Genomic DNA, 16,762 nt, shown 5'->3' on the forward strand with positions numbered 1-16,762 from the left:
ACACGCCATCTGGACTGAGGAGAGGAAGGCAGGGGCCTGGGAAATCAAAGGAAAAGTAGGCAGTTTACAGGTAGATAAGAAAGAGCAAACATGTGGCAAATTAATTCTTGCATGGCCACCCGGAAACGATGGGACATGGAGGGGAATCTAACAGACTTTCTTGGCTCTCCCTGCCTGCCATAGTTAACTCATATGTGCTAAGGTGAATATGCTAAGCTTCCCTTCCTGAGCCGGTTTTATGGTTTGAATTTCTGTAGGCAGGTGAGGTGGAGGAAAGCTCCCCCAACCCTTAAGTTTGTTGGGTTGTGCTTTCAACTTGAAATCATCTGCATGCCAGGGAGGCACATTCTGGTGAGACTCATTCTAGACCCCTACACACTGAATGTCTGGATGGTAACATGGTTCCCTATTTCCAGCACCCTAAATGATTCTCAGAAGTCGAGAGGCATCAGCCCTCTGAACTCCTGAACAGCTATTTAGCTATGGTAATTCTTAACGTACCTATCTTTTGATGTAGTTCTTAGACATTATGGTGGCATGACAAGACTTGATAACCATTATCTTAGAGTACTTCTCAAACTTGTCATTCATACAGTACCATCGACTTTGGTCATATCCATATAACAACTGTACCAGGTTTACTGGTATTTTTCATTGCATTTATTCACTGTTCTCTTTGTCAATTTCGTTGTAAAAGGAACTTTGTATCATTATTGTTGGTTGCAAACCAGCATCATTTGCCATAGATACAAAGTCAACATAGCATAAATGCAGTGACCACAAAGCGTGTTATTAAATGCTAGCTGAACACAGCTGCTTTCCATAGACTCTGACCCTGAGTTCCTCTCCTTATTTGATAAAAACAGAGATTAGCAAATGGTAATACCACTTTAACACTTCTCTCATTCCCAGCTGGAGCTTCCTGTTTGATATAATCAGGAGAATTGAAAGGTAATGGGTGGGGGGGGGGGGGGGGTGGAAACACTAGAGTTCCTTCTCTGTGATTTGATGTCACCTAGTGTCCGTTTTGTGTGGCACCAGACTTGGAATCGTCCACACTTTGGGAAATGCAGTCAGGTCACTCTTCACTTGCTCTGACAGGTCTACTTCCCCCAACACTTGGCTTCTTGTCTAATTAGAACAATGGATATAATTCTGAAGGGTTCCATGAAACCTCCTTGTAAACATACCAAGGTCTGAAAAAGTAATGAGCTTTAAGAGAAAGTATCTCAAATGTGAAAATAGTTTATGTAGGGCAGGTGGTTATCTGGAATTCTGTCCCGTTTCATTGTGCTTTACTCTCTTGGTGATGTAGCTAATAGTCTATACGTATACTGATGAGGACACAAGTTTCACTTTATCTTCAAATAAATTTGAGTTCACGTCCATTAAAACCTGATTAACTGATGAATAAAAATAGCCACTTAACCAGTGTTTGGTATATCTATCAATTGGTGTTTGTATCCCTGTTCAAAAGGAACAGTGTAGGAATAATAAAGTGGAGTGGTATCATTTAACCCATATGTTGGGAATGCTTTTGTGTTATAATAAAAGACTGTGGGGTGTTCAGAGAAGGAATAAGTTTTGCGTGGACTCCAATGGTTTTGGTGTTGATTTGTAGACTCACCTGGATATACCATAAAACCCTTTTTAAGTCCTCCCTAATACTATGAGTTAAAGATTCAAAATGTAAAATTGGGCGTCTACTTACTCATCTCCTTTGTAAGGCACAAAGGTTTTGTTTTCTATTTTATTGGGGGGGGGGGAGTTTTCTGTAAAGGAACGTTATATCCTTTATTGTTAGTCCCTGAATCAGATCATCAAAATTCTCCAAACTTGTAACAGTTACAGAAGGAAATGGGCAACATGCAATAGGGTCATTTTAGGAACACATTTTATATATATTCATTATATCTATGAAATATATGAAACTGGTTGCTAATTAGTCTTCATTAGCTAGAAAAATTATTTGTGATATTTTGTTTTACTTTATTTTTTATTTTAAAGTAGAACTATTAAAGAATGTACATGGGTTTTAAGAAATATTAGGGAAATTAAAACAATATTTTTAGCATCATATACCTCCTCAGTGTCAGAACATCTATAATGCTTTTCTAAAAAATCCTGGATTGCATACCTGAAACCTCCAGAAAAAAAATAAATTGCTGAATGTATTTTGATGGTTACATTTCCTTTGTTTCTCTTGAAACTCCATCTGCAGAGTTTAGTGAAGGAAAAACATGTAGGCAGACAGCATAAAATCGCAAAGTAACTAAATACAGCTGTAACTTCTCTGTTTTAGCTAAGCCAAGTTCATTAACTACTTGCCAAGATTTTGAAAATCATATGAAACTAAAATTACAACCCATAGCACTTCAAGTCCCGGGTAAAATTGAAGCAAGAAAGGGCTATGTGATAAAGTCTCAGGTACATATATTTACTAATGTAAAGACATGAAAATTAGTAGTCATAGAAGGGTATGTATACCAGGAGTCAAATTTTAGGAAAAACAGCATATCCCATTTAAGAAATAAAAGCTCATCATTTACATAATCTAATTAGATCATCCCATGGTCATAGTATACTTAGTATATGATTTCTTCCAGTTACCTTTATTTCTGAGTCATTTCTGGGAGAAATGCAAACTAAACAAGAAGTCTCTCAGCCCACCTCTTTCAAACTATAGCCATGTTATTCATTGAATAGTAAGTGCTACTTGCTAAGTATAATTTAAAATTTTATGTAAATGAGTTTTCTCATATCTCGAGTAGTTTATTTATAACCACCTGAAAATAGGTCATCAGAATTGACAGTCACCTCCCAATCATTTTAATTATTCTTGCATTTCTTGGCATATACGTTACATTTTGTGAATTTAAGAAATTACATTCCACAGTACAGCCAGAGAAAGTGCCCAAGTGTGGGTATTACACTATCGTTATTCCCAACCTAGATTCAGACTGTCTATGTTTATTAAAAATCCTGAGCAAACTAACTTTGTTAATGGACAACTGTAAATACCCGTGAAACCTTGAAAGCTTGAGCCTTCTCCTGAAGCAATTGTAAATAAATTCAAGAAGGTCTACTGGCACTGGAGAGAGAAGAAATCTAACACATAGAGATAATCAGGGAGAGCCTGGATTGATTTTCTTCACACCAAAAAACTTATTGGATATGTTTTTTAAAAAATTCTACAAACAAAATATATATATAATATGTGTGCATGTAATATGTGTATATATAGTATATGGGTATGCACACACATCTATATATATATGCCTAAGTGACCATTATGACCAGAAGACTGGATGACCAGACCACCAGCCGGTAGCTATTATGCACACTGACCACCAGGTGGCAAATGCTCAAACAGGAGCTGCCCCCTGGTGGTCAGTGTGCTCCTACAACAACCTCCTGTGGCCGGCCAACCTCCCTTGGTCCCTCCCCGCTGCCGGCTGGCCCCAATGGGCCCCAATCAGGACTGGGCGAGACAGACCCGATCAGCCCCAATCACCAGCCAGGCCGAGGGACTCCACCCATGCACCAATTCATGCACCAGGCCTCTAGTCCTATATAATAAAAGGCTAATATGCAAATCAACCGAACAGTAGAATGACCAGTCTCTATGATGCACACTGACCAGCAGAGGGCAGACGCTCAATGCAGGAGCTTTCCCCTAGTGGTCAGTGCGTTCCCACAGGGGGAGCACCGTTCAGCCAGAAGTTGGCCTTACAGCTGGTGAGTGCAGCGACAGTGGTGGGAGCCTCTCACACCTCTGCGGAAGACCTAAGGATGTCCGACTGACAGCTCCCAGACTGCAAGAGGGCGCAGGCCAGGCAGAGGGACCCCCCAAGTGCACGAATTTTGTGCACTGGGCCTCTAGTATAGAATAAAATCTCTGCAGTTGGCAAACAGGCTATCTTAAACCCTTTATCACTGATGAAATTCAAACAATTCCTTATGTCAATACTTATTCTAAGTAATTATATAAATTATTGATATGATAAGATCTTAGTTTAATAGAAAAATCTAAGTGACTTCATTGATTTCAGAGTTAATTTCTATTAGAGGAATTTATGGCATCTTTATAACTTGGACCTTAAGAGTTTGTAAAACATTAATGTCATTTGTAGTACAAGAATGTATCATGTGCATTCGAACGTTACTTCTAAGTTACATTTTGATATGACATTAAACCTTGGGTCCAAAATCACTAGACTGGAGGGACATATTAACTAATTTTAACAGTCATGTTAATTAATGTTATAACTAACAGCACTTAAAGTTTTAATTAGTTTCTGGTTGCTGTTGTTGTTGGAATTGTATACATATGTATGTACAAGGTAGCCTGTTTAAATAGAGTTATATTGATGTTTTACTATTTTAAGGAACTTTCCTGAATATTCTACATTAAGCTTTATAAGAGTCTCAATCCTATTAAGCCTTATCTCTCTGATGAAAGAACCTTGGTACTATAATGAAAAAAGTCAGATTTTATTTTCATTTTTTGTTCTTAATTTTTAATCTACTTAGATAAATTAGAGTATGGCTATTTATAAACTGAATCAATACTCTCCAACATTCTTACCCAGATTAAGTGATAACAACTCTAATGACTAGTCTATAAAATAAGTATATGGGTTTCGTGTAATGTATATTATCTACATACGAGATAATTCATGAACAGGTAGGGTCCCGATCAGGGCCGATCGGGGCCTTCCGGCTGCCAGCCAGGATCTTCCTTCTGGCTGCCAGCTGGAGCCTTCCTTCCCTTGGCTCCAGCTGCCCATCGGGGCCTTCCTTCATTCTGCGCTGCCCTCTGGTGGTCAGCGCACATCATAGTGAGTGGTCCAACTCCTGGTTGGTTGAACTCAGGAGGGGGCAATTTGCATATTAGCCCTTTACTATATAGGATGTTTAAACATTTGCCCTTTGTATTTGAATATGGTATTCAAAAGCTATGTAACAAGGCATCTTACTTGTTACTTACATTTATTTGTTACAATGATAACCACCTATGTAGGCATGTTCAGAGGGTTGGGGGTGGGAACAGAGGTTTGTAGTAGAGAGACCAGCTAATATGCTATTATATTAATGGAAGTGAGTGATACACTGAATGTGAGCAGAGTCAATGAGACTGCTGAAGAGGGAATGGATTCAGAAGGTACTACATCAGAAAATGTAGGATCCCATCATTAGTATTTTTTGAAACTTCCCAGGTGGTTCCAATGTGCAGCTCAGTATGAGAATCACTAATTACTGATAGATTTAGAGTCTCAGAAAAGCACCATTCAGGTTGACTTCTAGGTTTGTTGTTTGTTTGTATGAGTGCTGATGTCATTCATGGTTGAGAATATGGTAAAGGAATAATTTTGTTGCAAGGATTTCTTTGTTGTTGTCCAGCTGTGTGTTTGTATAGAGTTCAAAGTATATGGAACAGCTAAGAATTCAATGGAAAAGTATGGTGTAGAGAGGTGTACTTGGTAGTCATTGAAGAAAAGTGGTAGTTGGACTCATGGGTTTGTCCAAGGGGGTGTCTAGGAAAATAGAGCCAGTAGTGGAAGGAGAGCTTAGGAGCTGACTGGTAAGAATAATGGCCAGAGAAGGCAAAGAGGTGGAAGCCATAGGCAAGTGAGGCATTAAAAACACACACAATGAAATGAGAGTCTTACTCATGGGAATTAGTTGTCAGAAGTAGCAAATGGACAAATATCCATGATTTTTTTTTTCAGTTTGGGAATGTAGCTACTTTCTTCCATTTGAGGGGTCTGTTATTTGGAGTCACAAAACTCAGATGCTCAAAGTAGTATCTTCTTACAGATGCACAACAGGATATTTTGTTATTTTGAGTGTCTTTTACACATGCAGGGGTGTGTGTGTGTGTTCATGTATATGGTATGTTGGTTTATATATATTAAGTAATTAACTAGCATTGTAAGGGAGAAGTCTATACACGCATACTTCTATGAGCATGAATAATTCTAGAAGCAGGAAAGAAAAGGGCAATGTGTCAGGTTTACGCAGGAACAGCACTCCTCTCACTATTCTTCTATCAGGGAACGTTAGAGAGACAAGTATGTAACTAGTTGGCTCCAGTGAATGGTGGAGTGGCCATATTTAAATGTTTTACCTTTACATATTGGAACTGCCTCCTTTCATGGAAGTTTTCCACCCCAAATACGTGTTCTGTGTTGGTGCTTCTCAACCTTGGCAGTACATAAAAATCACTTGAAGAGCTTTTTGAAAATCTCAATGCCCAGGTTTCAGCCCAGATCAGTTATATATAAGAATATATAAGACCCAATAGCATTTTGAAGAACATTCCATATACAACCAGGGTTTAGAATCGGTTTCTTCCATATCTCGTTGATCTATCTGACAGTATTTCATAAATCCACATTATCTGAAAGCATGTTTCTGTCTTTTGGCTAACATTTTATTACCTAATACTCTAACAGAACCATTAGTGAGGTAAAAATCACCAAATGCAGATTTGGGGGTTGTATTGGTCAGCTTAGGCTGCCATAAAAAAATACCAAGGCCCTGGCCAATGTGTCTAAGTGGCTAGAATGTCGGCCTGTGCACCGAAGGGTCTCGGGTTCCATTCTCAGTCAAGGGCACATACCTAGGTTGCAGCTTAGATCCTCAATCCCCGATCCCCAGCAACCAGTCGATGTCTTTCACATTGTTCTCTCTCTCTCTCTCTCTCGCTCTCTCGCTCTCGCTCTCACTCTCCCTCTCGTCCTCCCTCCCTCTCTCCCTTCCTTTCTCCCTAAAAAGCAATGAAAAAAATATCCTCAGGTGAGGATAAAGATAAAAAATACCATGGGCTGGGTGGTTTAAACAACAGAGATTAGTTTATTTTACACTTCTAGAGAATGGACTGATATCAGGGTACCAACATGATTGGATTCTGGCAAAGGCTCTCTTGCTGGCTTATAGATGGCCAGTGGACTCACATAGCCTTTCCTTGTTGCATATGCATGGCGGTTAAAGGGTGCAGGGCAAGCTCTCTAGTGTCTCTTCTCATAAGGGCATAATCCCATCGAACCACCCTCACGACCTCTCTAAATCTAATTACCTCCCAAAGCCCCACCTCCAAATACATCATGCCATCACATCAGAGCCAATGGTGTCCACATAGGAGTTTGATGGAGGACAATTCAGTCCACTGCAGGAGTCATCATGCAGTTCTCTACCACGGTCTTCTTTTAAAACAGAAGACTTGTTTGGAACAATCAGTAAATCAGCATAGTCCAGGACTCTGCCTGGAGGTAAAAACTGTCTTTTGGGGTTGTATATAATTCAATGGTGACACTTACATAACGGTAAAAAAAGCCACAACAGTTTAACTGAATTCAAGTTTCACTGCCAAAAAGTGTAGCAGTTTTGACAGATACAAAAGAACATAAGTTTGAACAGAACCAGGCTTTTCTGGTAGACATTTGACATAGTTTGCAACTATTCACCACCTTTGGATTTGCTCTTCTATGTCTTGGTGAACTCGGTTGACAGAGCGTGTGTTGTTTAAGACACGCTGGTGGCAGTATTCATCTTGATAGTGCTGCTGACGGATTTCCGTCTCACTTATCTTCTTGGAGATCTATGGACATGCCATTATTTTTTCTTAGTTCCAATTGAGCTTTAGGTTATCTCACTCTGCATGCTGCTAATAAGTTCACGATATCTTTAATAACTCTCCATGGGGTGCATTGGAAATTCACTCTATTCAGTTAAATCAACAGATTTTATTATATTCTGTGCATTGAATCTGGAAAGAAAATTTCCATTTCTCATTTTGAAGCTTAAAAGTTTCAAGATTTTTCCTGTGTAGTATTATGCTTGTAATTACTGTGGCATTTGAGCTGATCTCTGTGTGTGGGTCTGTTTATCGGAGAAGGAGGGGAGGGCCTAGAGGATGAGCAAGGAGGGATTGTCATCAGACTCCTTTATCCCTGCTCAGCTTAGTAAGAGGCCCCTATTGTACATAGATTATAAATAACACAGGTCATTTTCATGAAGTATAAAACTATTCTTAAGATCACGCACCTGGCAGGGACTTAGCAGCTATAATATACAGAAAATGCTAAGAAGCTGAGCAAATGAAAAGTGGTATGGAAACATCTTGGTGATTGGTTAGAGATATAAAACCAAGAGGGACAAAAAAAGATTTCCGCTTCACCTAGCTTGTGGCATGGGGCAGTGCTCGCTATAAATGTTCGTAAACTATTTGGTGAGGTAGTGATTTCTAGAACAATCCCAGAATGACCAAAGGGAGACCTCTGAGAATGTAAAATTAGGTCAATTGTAGAAAGTCTCATGGAGCCCTCCCTTTAAGTGTAATAGAAAACACTGCAGAATTCAGAAGTACAAGTACAATGTAGCTTGTAAACAAAACCCGTATGCTGATCAGTGAAGGGACATATGCTTCGCAGCATCTTCTGGCCCGACAGCTCCTTTACTCAGGATCCCCGGGCCTGCCTCTGCCTCTTTGCTATCACTGAATAGAATGTCCATAGTTATTTATCTTAGCTTCTGAAAACAGATTGTACTGCCAGGCGAATGAAAGAGACCTGAGGTTTGTGTAATGATTTTACATTAGCAAATAGTTTTGAATTCCTACTAAAAGAGTGTTACATTAAAAACCCTCATATATCAGTAATTAGCCAAAAAGAATTTTATATAATGTACAATTTCTTTTTAAGAACCCCAAAGAGAGTTAATAACAGAACCCATTCAATGAGCTGCTTGGCAGGCCTGATGCACAAAGAGATATGCATAGGTGTGTGCTACTGCTGTTGTTATTACTATTATTGGCCGGGTTAGGGATTTTAATTCTCCATGTACACCAGCTTCTGACATAATACAGTCACTCGACCTCCCTTTGATGAAGACTAAGATATATTTCTCTGAGGCAAAGAGAACACGTTTTTCTAGGTACATTGGGCAATTAGCATACAGTTGCAGATGTTAAAATAATAGAGGTGATCTGATAGGTAGGGCTTGTCTTATCTAATTAATTTTATTCTTTTCATAATTAAAAAATATTTTTATCTTAAAATTCTAAATGAATAGATAATATAGAACCCATCTTAATTGGTATTTACCTAATTGGCCATATATTAAGCAAATATTAATTAGGCTAAGTAATGCTCTAGCCAGTTTGGTTCAGTGGATAGAGCATCAGCCTGAGGACTCAAGGGTCCCAGGTTCAATTCCTGGTCAGGGCACATGCCCGGGTTGCAAGCTGGATCCCCAGTAAGGAGTATGCAGGAGGCAGCCAATCAATGATGTTTTCCATCTCTCTCTCCCTTTCCCTTACTCTCTGAAATCAATAAAAAATGTATTTTGAAAAATTAGGCTAAAAAATGAGTTATCAGTGAGGGGTGTCAGGCTGGAGAGTTAGATGCACAGTGTGGTTCTGTTGTAGAGTGACTTTTTTTAGAGAAACCCCAGACCTCCTATCGTAGTGGGTAGCATACTGGCAATTGGGGTGGATGCACTGTGAGGCTCTTGAAGTGAATCAGAACCAGCAAACACGTTGGCGTCGGTCCAGAAGTGATTGTCTTCTTCCATTCAGTGGGAGAGGACAAAGCCAAAAATGAGAATGTAGAAGTCTCTTTTCCTACAAAATGACCTAAGTTTAATAAAGCCCCCAAAGGAGCCATAAATTTAAGATTTATTCTTTAAGCAAAAAATTTAATAACATTTGCTAATCAAAAAAACAAGAAAATATATTGTAATTTTTCTTCATTTTTTCTATTTAATAGTGTGTGGGTTTATGTATACTAGAAGCTAAAAAGCTAATGTAACATATTACCGTAGGGAAGGGATAATATAATCATCCCAGTCCACATCTCTTACCTTGACTCATAGCTCGAATATTTCTATTCTTGGGAAATTACTGCAGCTTTGGAACGAAGAATATCACTGGCGGATGAAGAATGATTCTGCAGCCTTTCATCCCTCACAGTCTTCACACCCTCTCGATTAGTCTAACTTTGCAATCGCGCCATCTAGTGTTGAAACGTCCTCAGTGCTATAGCTCAACTTCATTAGAAGCAAAATAATACAGGAAGTAAAAAGGCTACAGGTACCAAGCAGCCAGCAACTGAGAAGTCCTCAGAAAAGAAACTCACCGCAAAAGATAAAAAGCCAATTTATTCCATAAAGTTCAAATCACTTTGGACAGCTAATTTTGAATAAAAACCTGATCAAAGGCAGTGAGAAACATGAAGAAATAAAAAACAAAAAACAACAAGTTACCTTAAAAACAGTGTGCTTGGGGAGAGTAATGAATAGTTCATCATTGAAATACTAAAACAGATTTTTTTGTTAAATATACATATTTCTTATTGTCTCATTTATTTGTATTTATTTCATAAATATTTTATATATTCTATGTGGTCATACAAATTATACATGATATATTCCATATATTGAAATTATACTTATTTGATATTATATTTTTATGTTTCTCTCTGTAGCTACCTATATAACCTAACAAAATTGTCATTGAATTTGAAGGCAATACAACCTAACCTGGTCATAAATTTATTTGGGTTAGAGTGTGGTTTGGATTTGAGTGGAATCAAAAGATGGAAATAGTTTAATACTTGGTTGAACTGCCCGTCCTTCCAGTTTGTGGTTTTGTTACTACTGAGGACTGCACCCCCAGGGGTCAGGTGATTTACAACATAGCACTAGAAACACAGAAGGGCTTTGATATGCAGGAAGTAGAGTGGTTTGTCAGGAAAAATAAATAGTGTCTTTCATGTCTTACCATTGAGACTACTTTAAGCCTAGCTTTAAAAAGAAATTGGAAGAAAGTATTTTTAGGAATTAATGAGTTTGGTCACAATTTTCAAGACATCCGGAAGACATGATTTTTATTTTCTTTACAAGCCTTTGAGATGACTTCTATATTGTCTATCAGTTGAGAATGTTAAGAGAAGAAATAGTTACTTAATTATGGAAAGAATAAAATTAGTTAATACAGGCCTTATCAGGTCATGTTTATTATTTTAATATCTGCAAAACGATTGGCAGAGTGCCTCCTTTAACTTACTTCAGTGTGAAAACGGAAAACCTCAGCCTTTGCCCTACTTCTGAGGAAGGTGAAGTCCATGGTCCAGTCCCACTCTGAGATCTGGTCTCCTTGGCCTTTGTCAGCTCCTCAAGGACAGGACGCTTCCTCTCACCTAGGTCTCTGGTTATCTGCTTTGCATTAATCAGGAAGGTCTCCTTCTGTTCTTCAGCTTTCACGTAGTTAATTCTTACACACACACTTCAGATCTTGGCCCCAACATCATTCCTCAGAGAAACAGCCTCTAGATTAGTCCTCCCTTGATAGCATCTGATACTTTTCCTTATTACCACCTTGTGATTATGAACTTGTATTATTATCTACTTAATATCTGCTCCTTCCCGCCCCCCCCCCCCGGGTTATAAATTATAAGCAGGCTAGAATAATACATTCCTTTAACTCATCGGGGTCCTAGGCACTGTGTTTCTGTGGCGTCTAATACAGATTAGCTGTGGGAAATGCCTGGTGAAATCAAACTGAGTCCCACACTGAGAGGTGAAATGCCCATTGCCTCAGCCCGCTTAGTTTGGTGAAGTCAACGCTGCTTTCATGTGCTCTTGGGCCAACAGAATATTCACGGAGGTAGGGAATTTCGGTGCTTCTATTCCAGTTTGTCCAGGTATATCCCTCTGGCGACTTGTCACTTCCTTCAGCGAGGTCTGGGAGTGGGTATATGTTCTCATTACTGACAAAATCCCTGACCCCTTTCACTACCACTCTTCCCACTTCCTGGGGATGAATTGACCTTTTTACTCCCTGCTCACCCATCTCCCTTTCCCATTTTCCTGTCCCTCTGCCTGCCGGAAGCCGGTCCATCCTTGCTGCTTGACACAGTCGCTGCAGGATAGAAACATCTGCACAGCATATGTTTCAAGGGACCTGGTGTATATAGCATACTGTTCTTAATATGTTTGCTCCCCTTAGCGCTGTGTGTTTTAACCAAGATCACCTCTCCGAGAAAGCTTGTTTCCCCAGGTAGGGATTTTTCCCTGAAGTTAGGGAGGGGATGAAACTCCTTAACTAAGTGCCAGGCGGGTAGTTAATCACTTTAATTACAAACAATCATGCTTAAGCTACATAATCTTTACTCCCTGGAATGGAGATAAGAAACGCCCTAACCTTTGTAATAGAAATTGACAGGATTAAAATCAACTGGTATAAATACGGATGTAACAAGACAATAAACAGCAGAACCTCTCTGGAGATCCAGACCAGAACTTGGCTGGAGATCCTGGCTGGAGATCCTGGCTAGGCTGCTGATCAATTGAACACTGTCTCCGTGTCCTTCCTTCTTCGCCGACTCCGTCTACGCCTTTGGGAACCCCTGGACCTGCTGGGGTTGGACCCCGGCATCTGCCCACAGATTAAAAAAAAAAAAAAACACAACAGAAAAAGACAACCCCTCCTCTTTCTGTCTTTGCTGTCAGCCATCTTCATGGATTTACTGGGAATAGGGAAATACAGAAAACAAAATATAAAATAACATTTCAGTAAATTATCCTGCCACTCTAATATTCAGCAGAGAATAAAAATTTGCGTTTCATGTTAAGTTTTCAGTGTTTATTTTTGTAGCACTTTCCTTTCCTTTCTAAAAGACTCTAAGGGTTCCCAACTATCTTAGAATATTAGACAAGCAATCATGCTGTCTAATGGGCTCTGCTTAAAAGCTGAAGCATGTCATGGCAAGCCTCAGGTATCTATAACCAATCACCAATGTCTTCTCAGGAATGAGAGATATTTTGAGAAATAAAGTTAAGATTCAGAAATAATTAATTTTGACATTAAATACACACGTACACACATATGTAGATTTGGTATTTTTTGGTAAATTGTGTTCCATTTTATTTAAAGTCTGGTATATACTCATTGTTTTCAAAAGTTAACACTTTTGCTTAACATCAAATACACACAAAAGCAAAATGCTGAACTTTCAAACCACACTGAGAATTGCAAGTGTCCTTCTATGTATGTTTCTTTCCTTCCCACCTGTGGTAGTATCTAGTAGGCATCGTCACATACGTATGTATTTCTTGAAAGCTGGATTGACTGATTTCATTGCAAATTCATATATAATTCTGACACACACACATATATATTTGATTAAAAAATAAATAAACAAAATGCTATAAGGTTCAGTCCAAAGATGATCTTCACACTTCTCTCTCCACAGCAACACGGATGTGCACACGGTGGCGTCACTTCTCAAACTGTATCTCCGAGAACTTCCAGAGCCAGTGATTCCTTATGCGAAGTATGAAGATTTTTTGTCATGTGCCAAACTGCTCAGCAAGGAAGAGGAAGCCGTAAGTCTCGGCATTTATTTCTACGAAAGCTTTTGTTTGAGGATTTTGTCAGTGTTCTCTGTCTTTCATTTGTAATCTTTCCTTTGCCCTATTCTTGGATTGTGTTCCACTCTTCTGTGTATTGACATCACATCACACACATTTAGACTTAACACATACAAAACTCAGGTCCCATTTTTAATCCATTCTCTCATAAAAAAAAGAAAAATATGACCGAATAAATGAAATGAGCACTCCTTGCCGCTATTCTCCCCTAAAAGGTTAATTGTGGTGCCAAAAAGTCTATGAACAAAGTGGATGACTTACTTCAAGTTTCCTTTTTCATGCTGTGCCTCTTAAATCACCTCAAACAATGACTCCTAAGAAATCCTCCCTACTGCCTGTTTTTGTAAAAACAGCTTTATTGAGATACAATTCAGATACTATACAATCACCCATTTGAAGTGTACAATTCAGTGCTTTTTACTATATTCTCAGAGTTCTACTACCGTCACCAACATCTAGTTGTAGGATTGTTAGCACATTTTATCACCCCATAAACTTCATACCTGTTCCCCATGCTTCTCCTTTCCCAACTCTTGGCAACTACTAATCAACTTTCTATCTCTATAAGTTCGCCTATTTTGGACATTTCATATAAATGGCATCATTCAACATGTTGTCTTTTGTGACTGGTTTCTTTCACTGTTTTCAAGGTTCATCTACATTGTACTGTGTATTGGTATTTTATTTCTAAATAATATTCCATTATTTATTTATTCATCAGTTGCAAGACAAGCATTTCCATTGATTGGCTATTATTAATGATGCTGCTATGAACATGTGTTCTCATTTCTCTTGGGTATATATCTAGGAGGTAGAATTGCTGGGCCATATGTAACACTATTTTTGGAAGAGGCTTCACCATGTAAACTTCCAATGTGTGCAGGTCCCAAGTCCTCTACATTTTTGCCAGAACTTGTTCTCTCTCTTTCTTATCATAGCCATTCTAATGTGTGTAAAGTGGTATATCATTGAGGTATGAGTTGCATTTCCCTCATGGCTAATGATTTTAAATATCTTTTCATGTACTTATTGACTATGGGTGTATTTTTTTTTGAGAAACATCATAGACAAGACATTTCCCCATTTTATTTCAGTTATTTATCTTATTATTAAGTTGTAAGAGTTCTTTATATAATTTAGACACATGTCCCTTATCAGGTTTGTGATTTGAAAATATTTTCTCCCATTCTATGATTTGTCTCTTCATTTTCTTGATTGGTATCCTTTGAAGCACAAAAATTTTTAATGTTGATAAAGCCTAATTTATCCATTTTTCTTTTGTCACTTGTGCTTTTATTCGAATATCTAAGAAGGCGTTGTTTAACCCAAGGTCACCAAGATTTACTCCCATATTTTCTTCTAAGCCTTTTATAAATTTAGCTCTCACATTTAAGTTGTAAGCTCCACTTTCAGTTAATTTGTGTTTATAGGGTGAGGAAAGCATTCAGTATCATTCGCTGGCGTGTGCATATCTAGTTGTCTCACCACCATTTGTTGAAGAAACTATCCCTTTTTTCCTATTGGATTTTCTTGGCACTCTTGTCAAAATTGCTGCCTGTTTGTTATATAATGTTGTCTGTGGCTGCTTTTGCACTAAAACAGAAGAGTGGAATAGTTGAGAAAGAGACCATATGTCCCAGAAAGCTTAAAATACTTACTGTCTGGCCCATTACAGGGAGAAGAACAAGTCAGATTACATCATCCGATGCTTTTCTGGGGCCATTTATATTTCAGAGGAAGTTCTACAATGAGAAGAAACAAAGCATTTAATCCCTTTGTGAAATTTCCAGGAAGATCAGGCTTCCCACCCCAAATGATGTGCCATAGACATGACCAATTTTGAGAGACTTATTTGTCTGTAGACATGTGTTTCTCTATGTTTGGGGCATGCTGAAAATGGGAAGGACTTTCAATACATCAACACTACTTTTTCTCCCCAATAGACTTATTATAATTGCGGCTATCTCCCATTTTCAGGAAAGTGAACAAATGCTTAAAATGTTAAAAGGGCTTCTCTTAAATCTTTTTCTCCACAAATAGTACTTATGGAAATATTTGAAATTTTTTCACATCCGTGAAAATATTTCTAACATTCTCTCTGTGATGGTAGCAAGTTTTTTGGACAGGACCCTACACTAATAATATGTGAAATTAATTTAAAAAAACACACACAGCACTGTATGTCTCCTTTACCAATTTGCTTTAATTCCAAGACCAATACCTAGAAAGGTAACATTTATTCTCTTTTTCTTTATACTCAGGGTGTAAAGGAGTTAGCAAAGCAGGTGAAGAGTTTGCCAGTGGTCAATTACAATCTCCTCAAGTATATTTGCAGGTAAGAATTGTCCTAAACAAAACCAGACTATATTTAGTCTGACACTAACTTATGTTTGACAGTGAATAAAATCATTTTACTGCTTTGAGCTCGCATGTTGGCCTTGTAAAAGTAAGAGGCTTGACAAAGTGATTTCAAAGATTGCATGATTCTGTAATTTGTCATTTCTGAAGTCTCTCTTAGCTTCACATATTAAAGCTATGTTGCTCTGAACTTCAGTCAAAGTAGTTTGTACAGGTACCTTGTACTATTGTTTATGAGACGGAACATGCTCCTTGGCATGACAAGGGTTTGCATGGGAGGCCAGACTCTACCACTGACTACTTACTTATCTTTATGCAATTTCTTACTCTCTTTGAATCTAAGAGTCCTAATCGGTAAAATGGTAGCAACAACACACATCTCACACATTTGTTTTAAAAATTAAATTATATTTTTAACTAATTAATGTATATGTAATAAGTGCTCACTGCATTTTATTTTCTTTCAATTCCTCTCCCACCTCAGACTCATTGAAAAGACATTTGTAATTCAACTCTGTTAGAAAAATAGTTGTGCCTGGAAAAACGCTCTCTCAGTGACCATATTTAACTTAGAGCCTGGGATGGGAGGCTCCATGTCTGTGCTCCTTTTTTAAAAAAGCCAAACATAAAATCAAAACCTATTAAATTTAAATAAAGAAATTGATGATTGACACGACTGCAGAGTATCTGAAATGACCGCTACTGTACTGGATAATAAAAATATTAAATTCTCTTTAAGTAAACAGGGAAAAAGGCTTTGAGAACCCTATTGCAAATCTTTATAGTCACAATGGAAAAACTTAACTTCTCTTGAAACATATAAGCAGACTTTTAATGTCAACTATTTCAAATAAGAAATGGTAGTTTCGTTTTTTGTCCTTCCGTTTTATTATAGTTAGTCTGTATATAGTTAGTCTGTATAACAGGCGGAAATAGGCACCTTTTTGAAAAGTCCTGGTGTAGTAATGAA

The 16,762-nt window shown here is 38.1% G+C and overlaps 1 protein-coding gene across 14 annotated transcripts in view; it reads left to right on the top strand.

The window, feature by feature from the left end:
- ARHGAP24 (Rho GTPase activating protein 24) overlaps positions 1–16,762 on the top strand; it is a 472,122-nt gene that overhangs the window by 435,343 nt on the left and 20,017 nt on the right. For all 14 annotated transcript variants that reach the window (XM_036338571.1, XM_036338610.1, XM_036338582.1 and 11 more), the window contains 2 exons: positions 13,257–13,389; positions 15,696–15,769. In XM_036338571.1, coding sequence (XP_036194464.1) covers positions 13,257–13,389; positions 15,696–15,769 — 207 coding nt within the window. The remainder of the gene's footprint in view (positions 1–13,256; positions 13,390–15,695; positions 15,770–16,762) is intronic.

Source organism: Myotis myotis, unplaced genomic scaffold, assembly GCF_014108235.1.
Source record: "Myotis myotis isolate mMyoMyo1 unplaced genomic scaffold, mMyoMyo1.p scaffold_m19_p_1, whole genome shotgun sequence".
NCBI lineage: Eukaryota > Metazoa > Chordata > Mammalia > Chiroptera > Vespertilionidae > Myotis > Myotis myotis.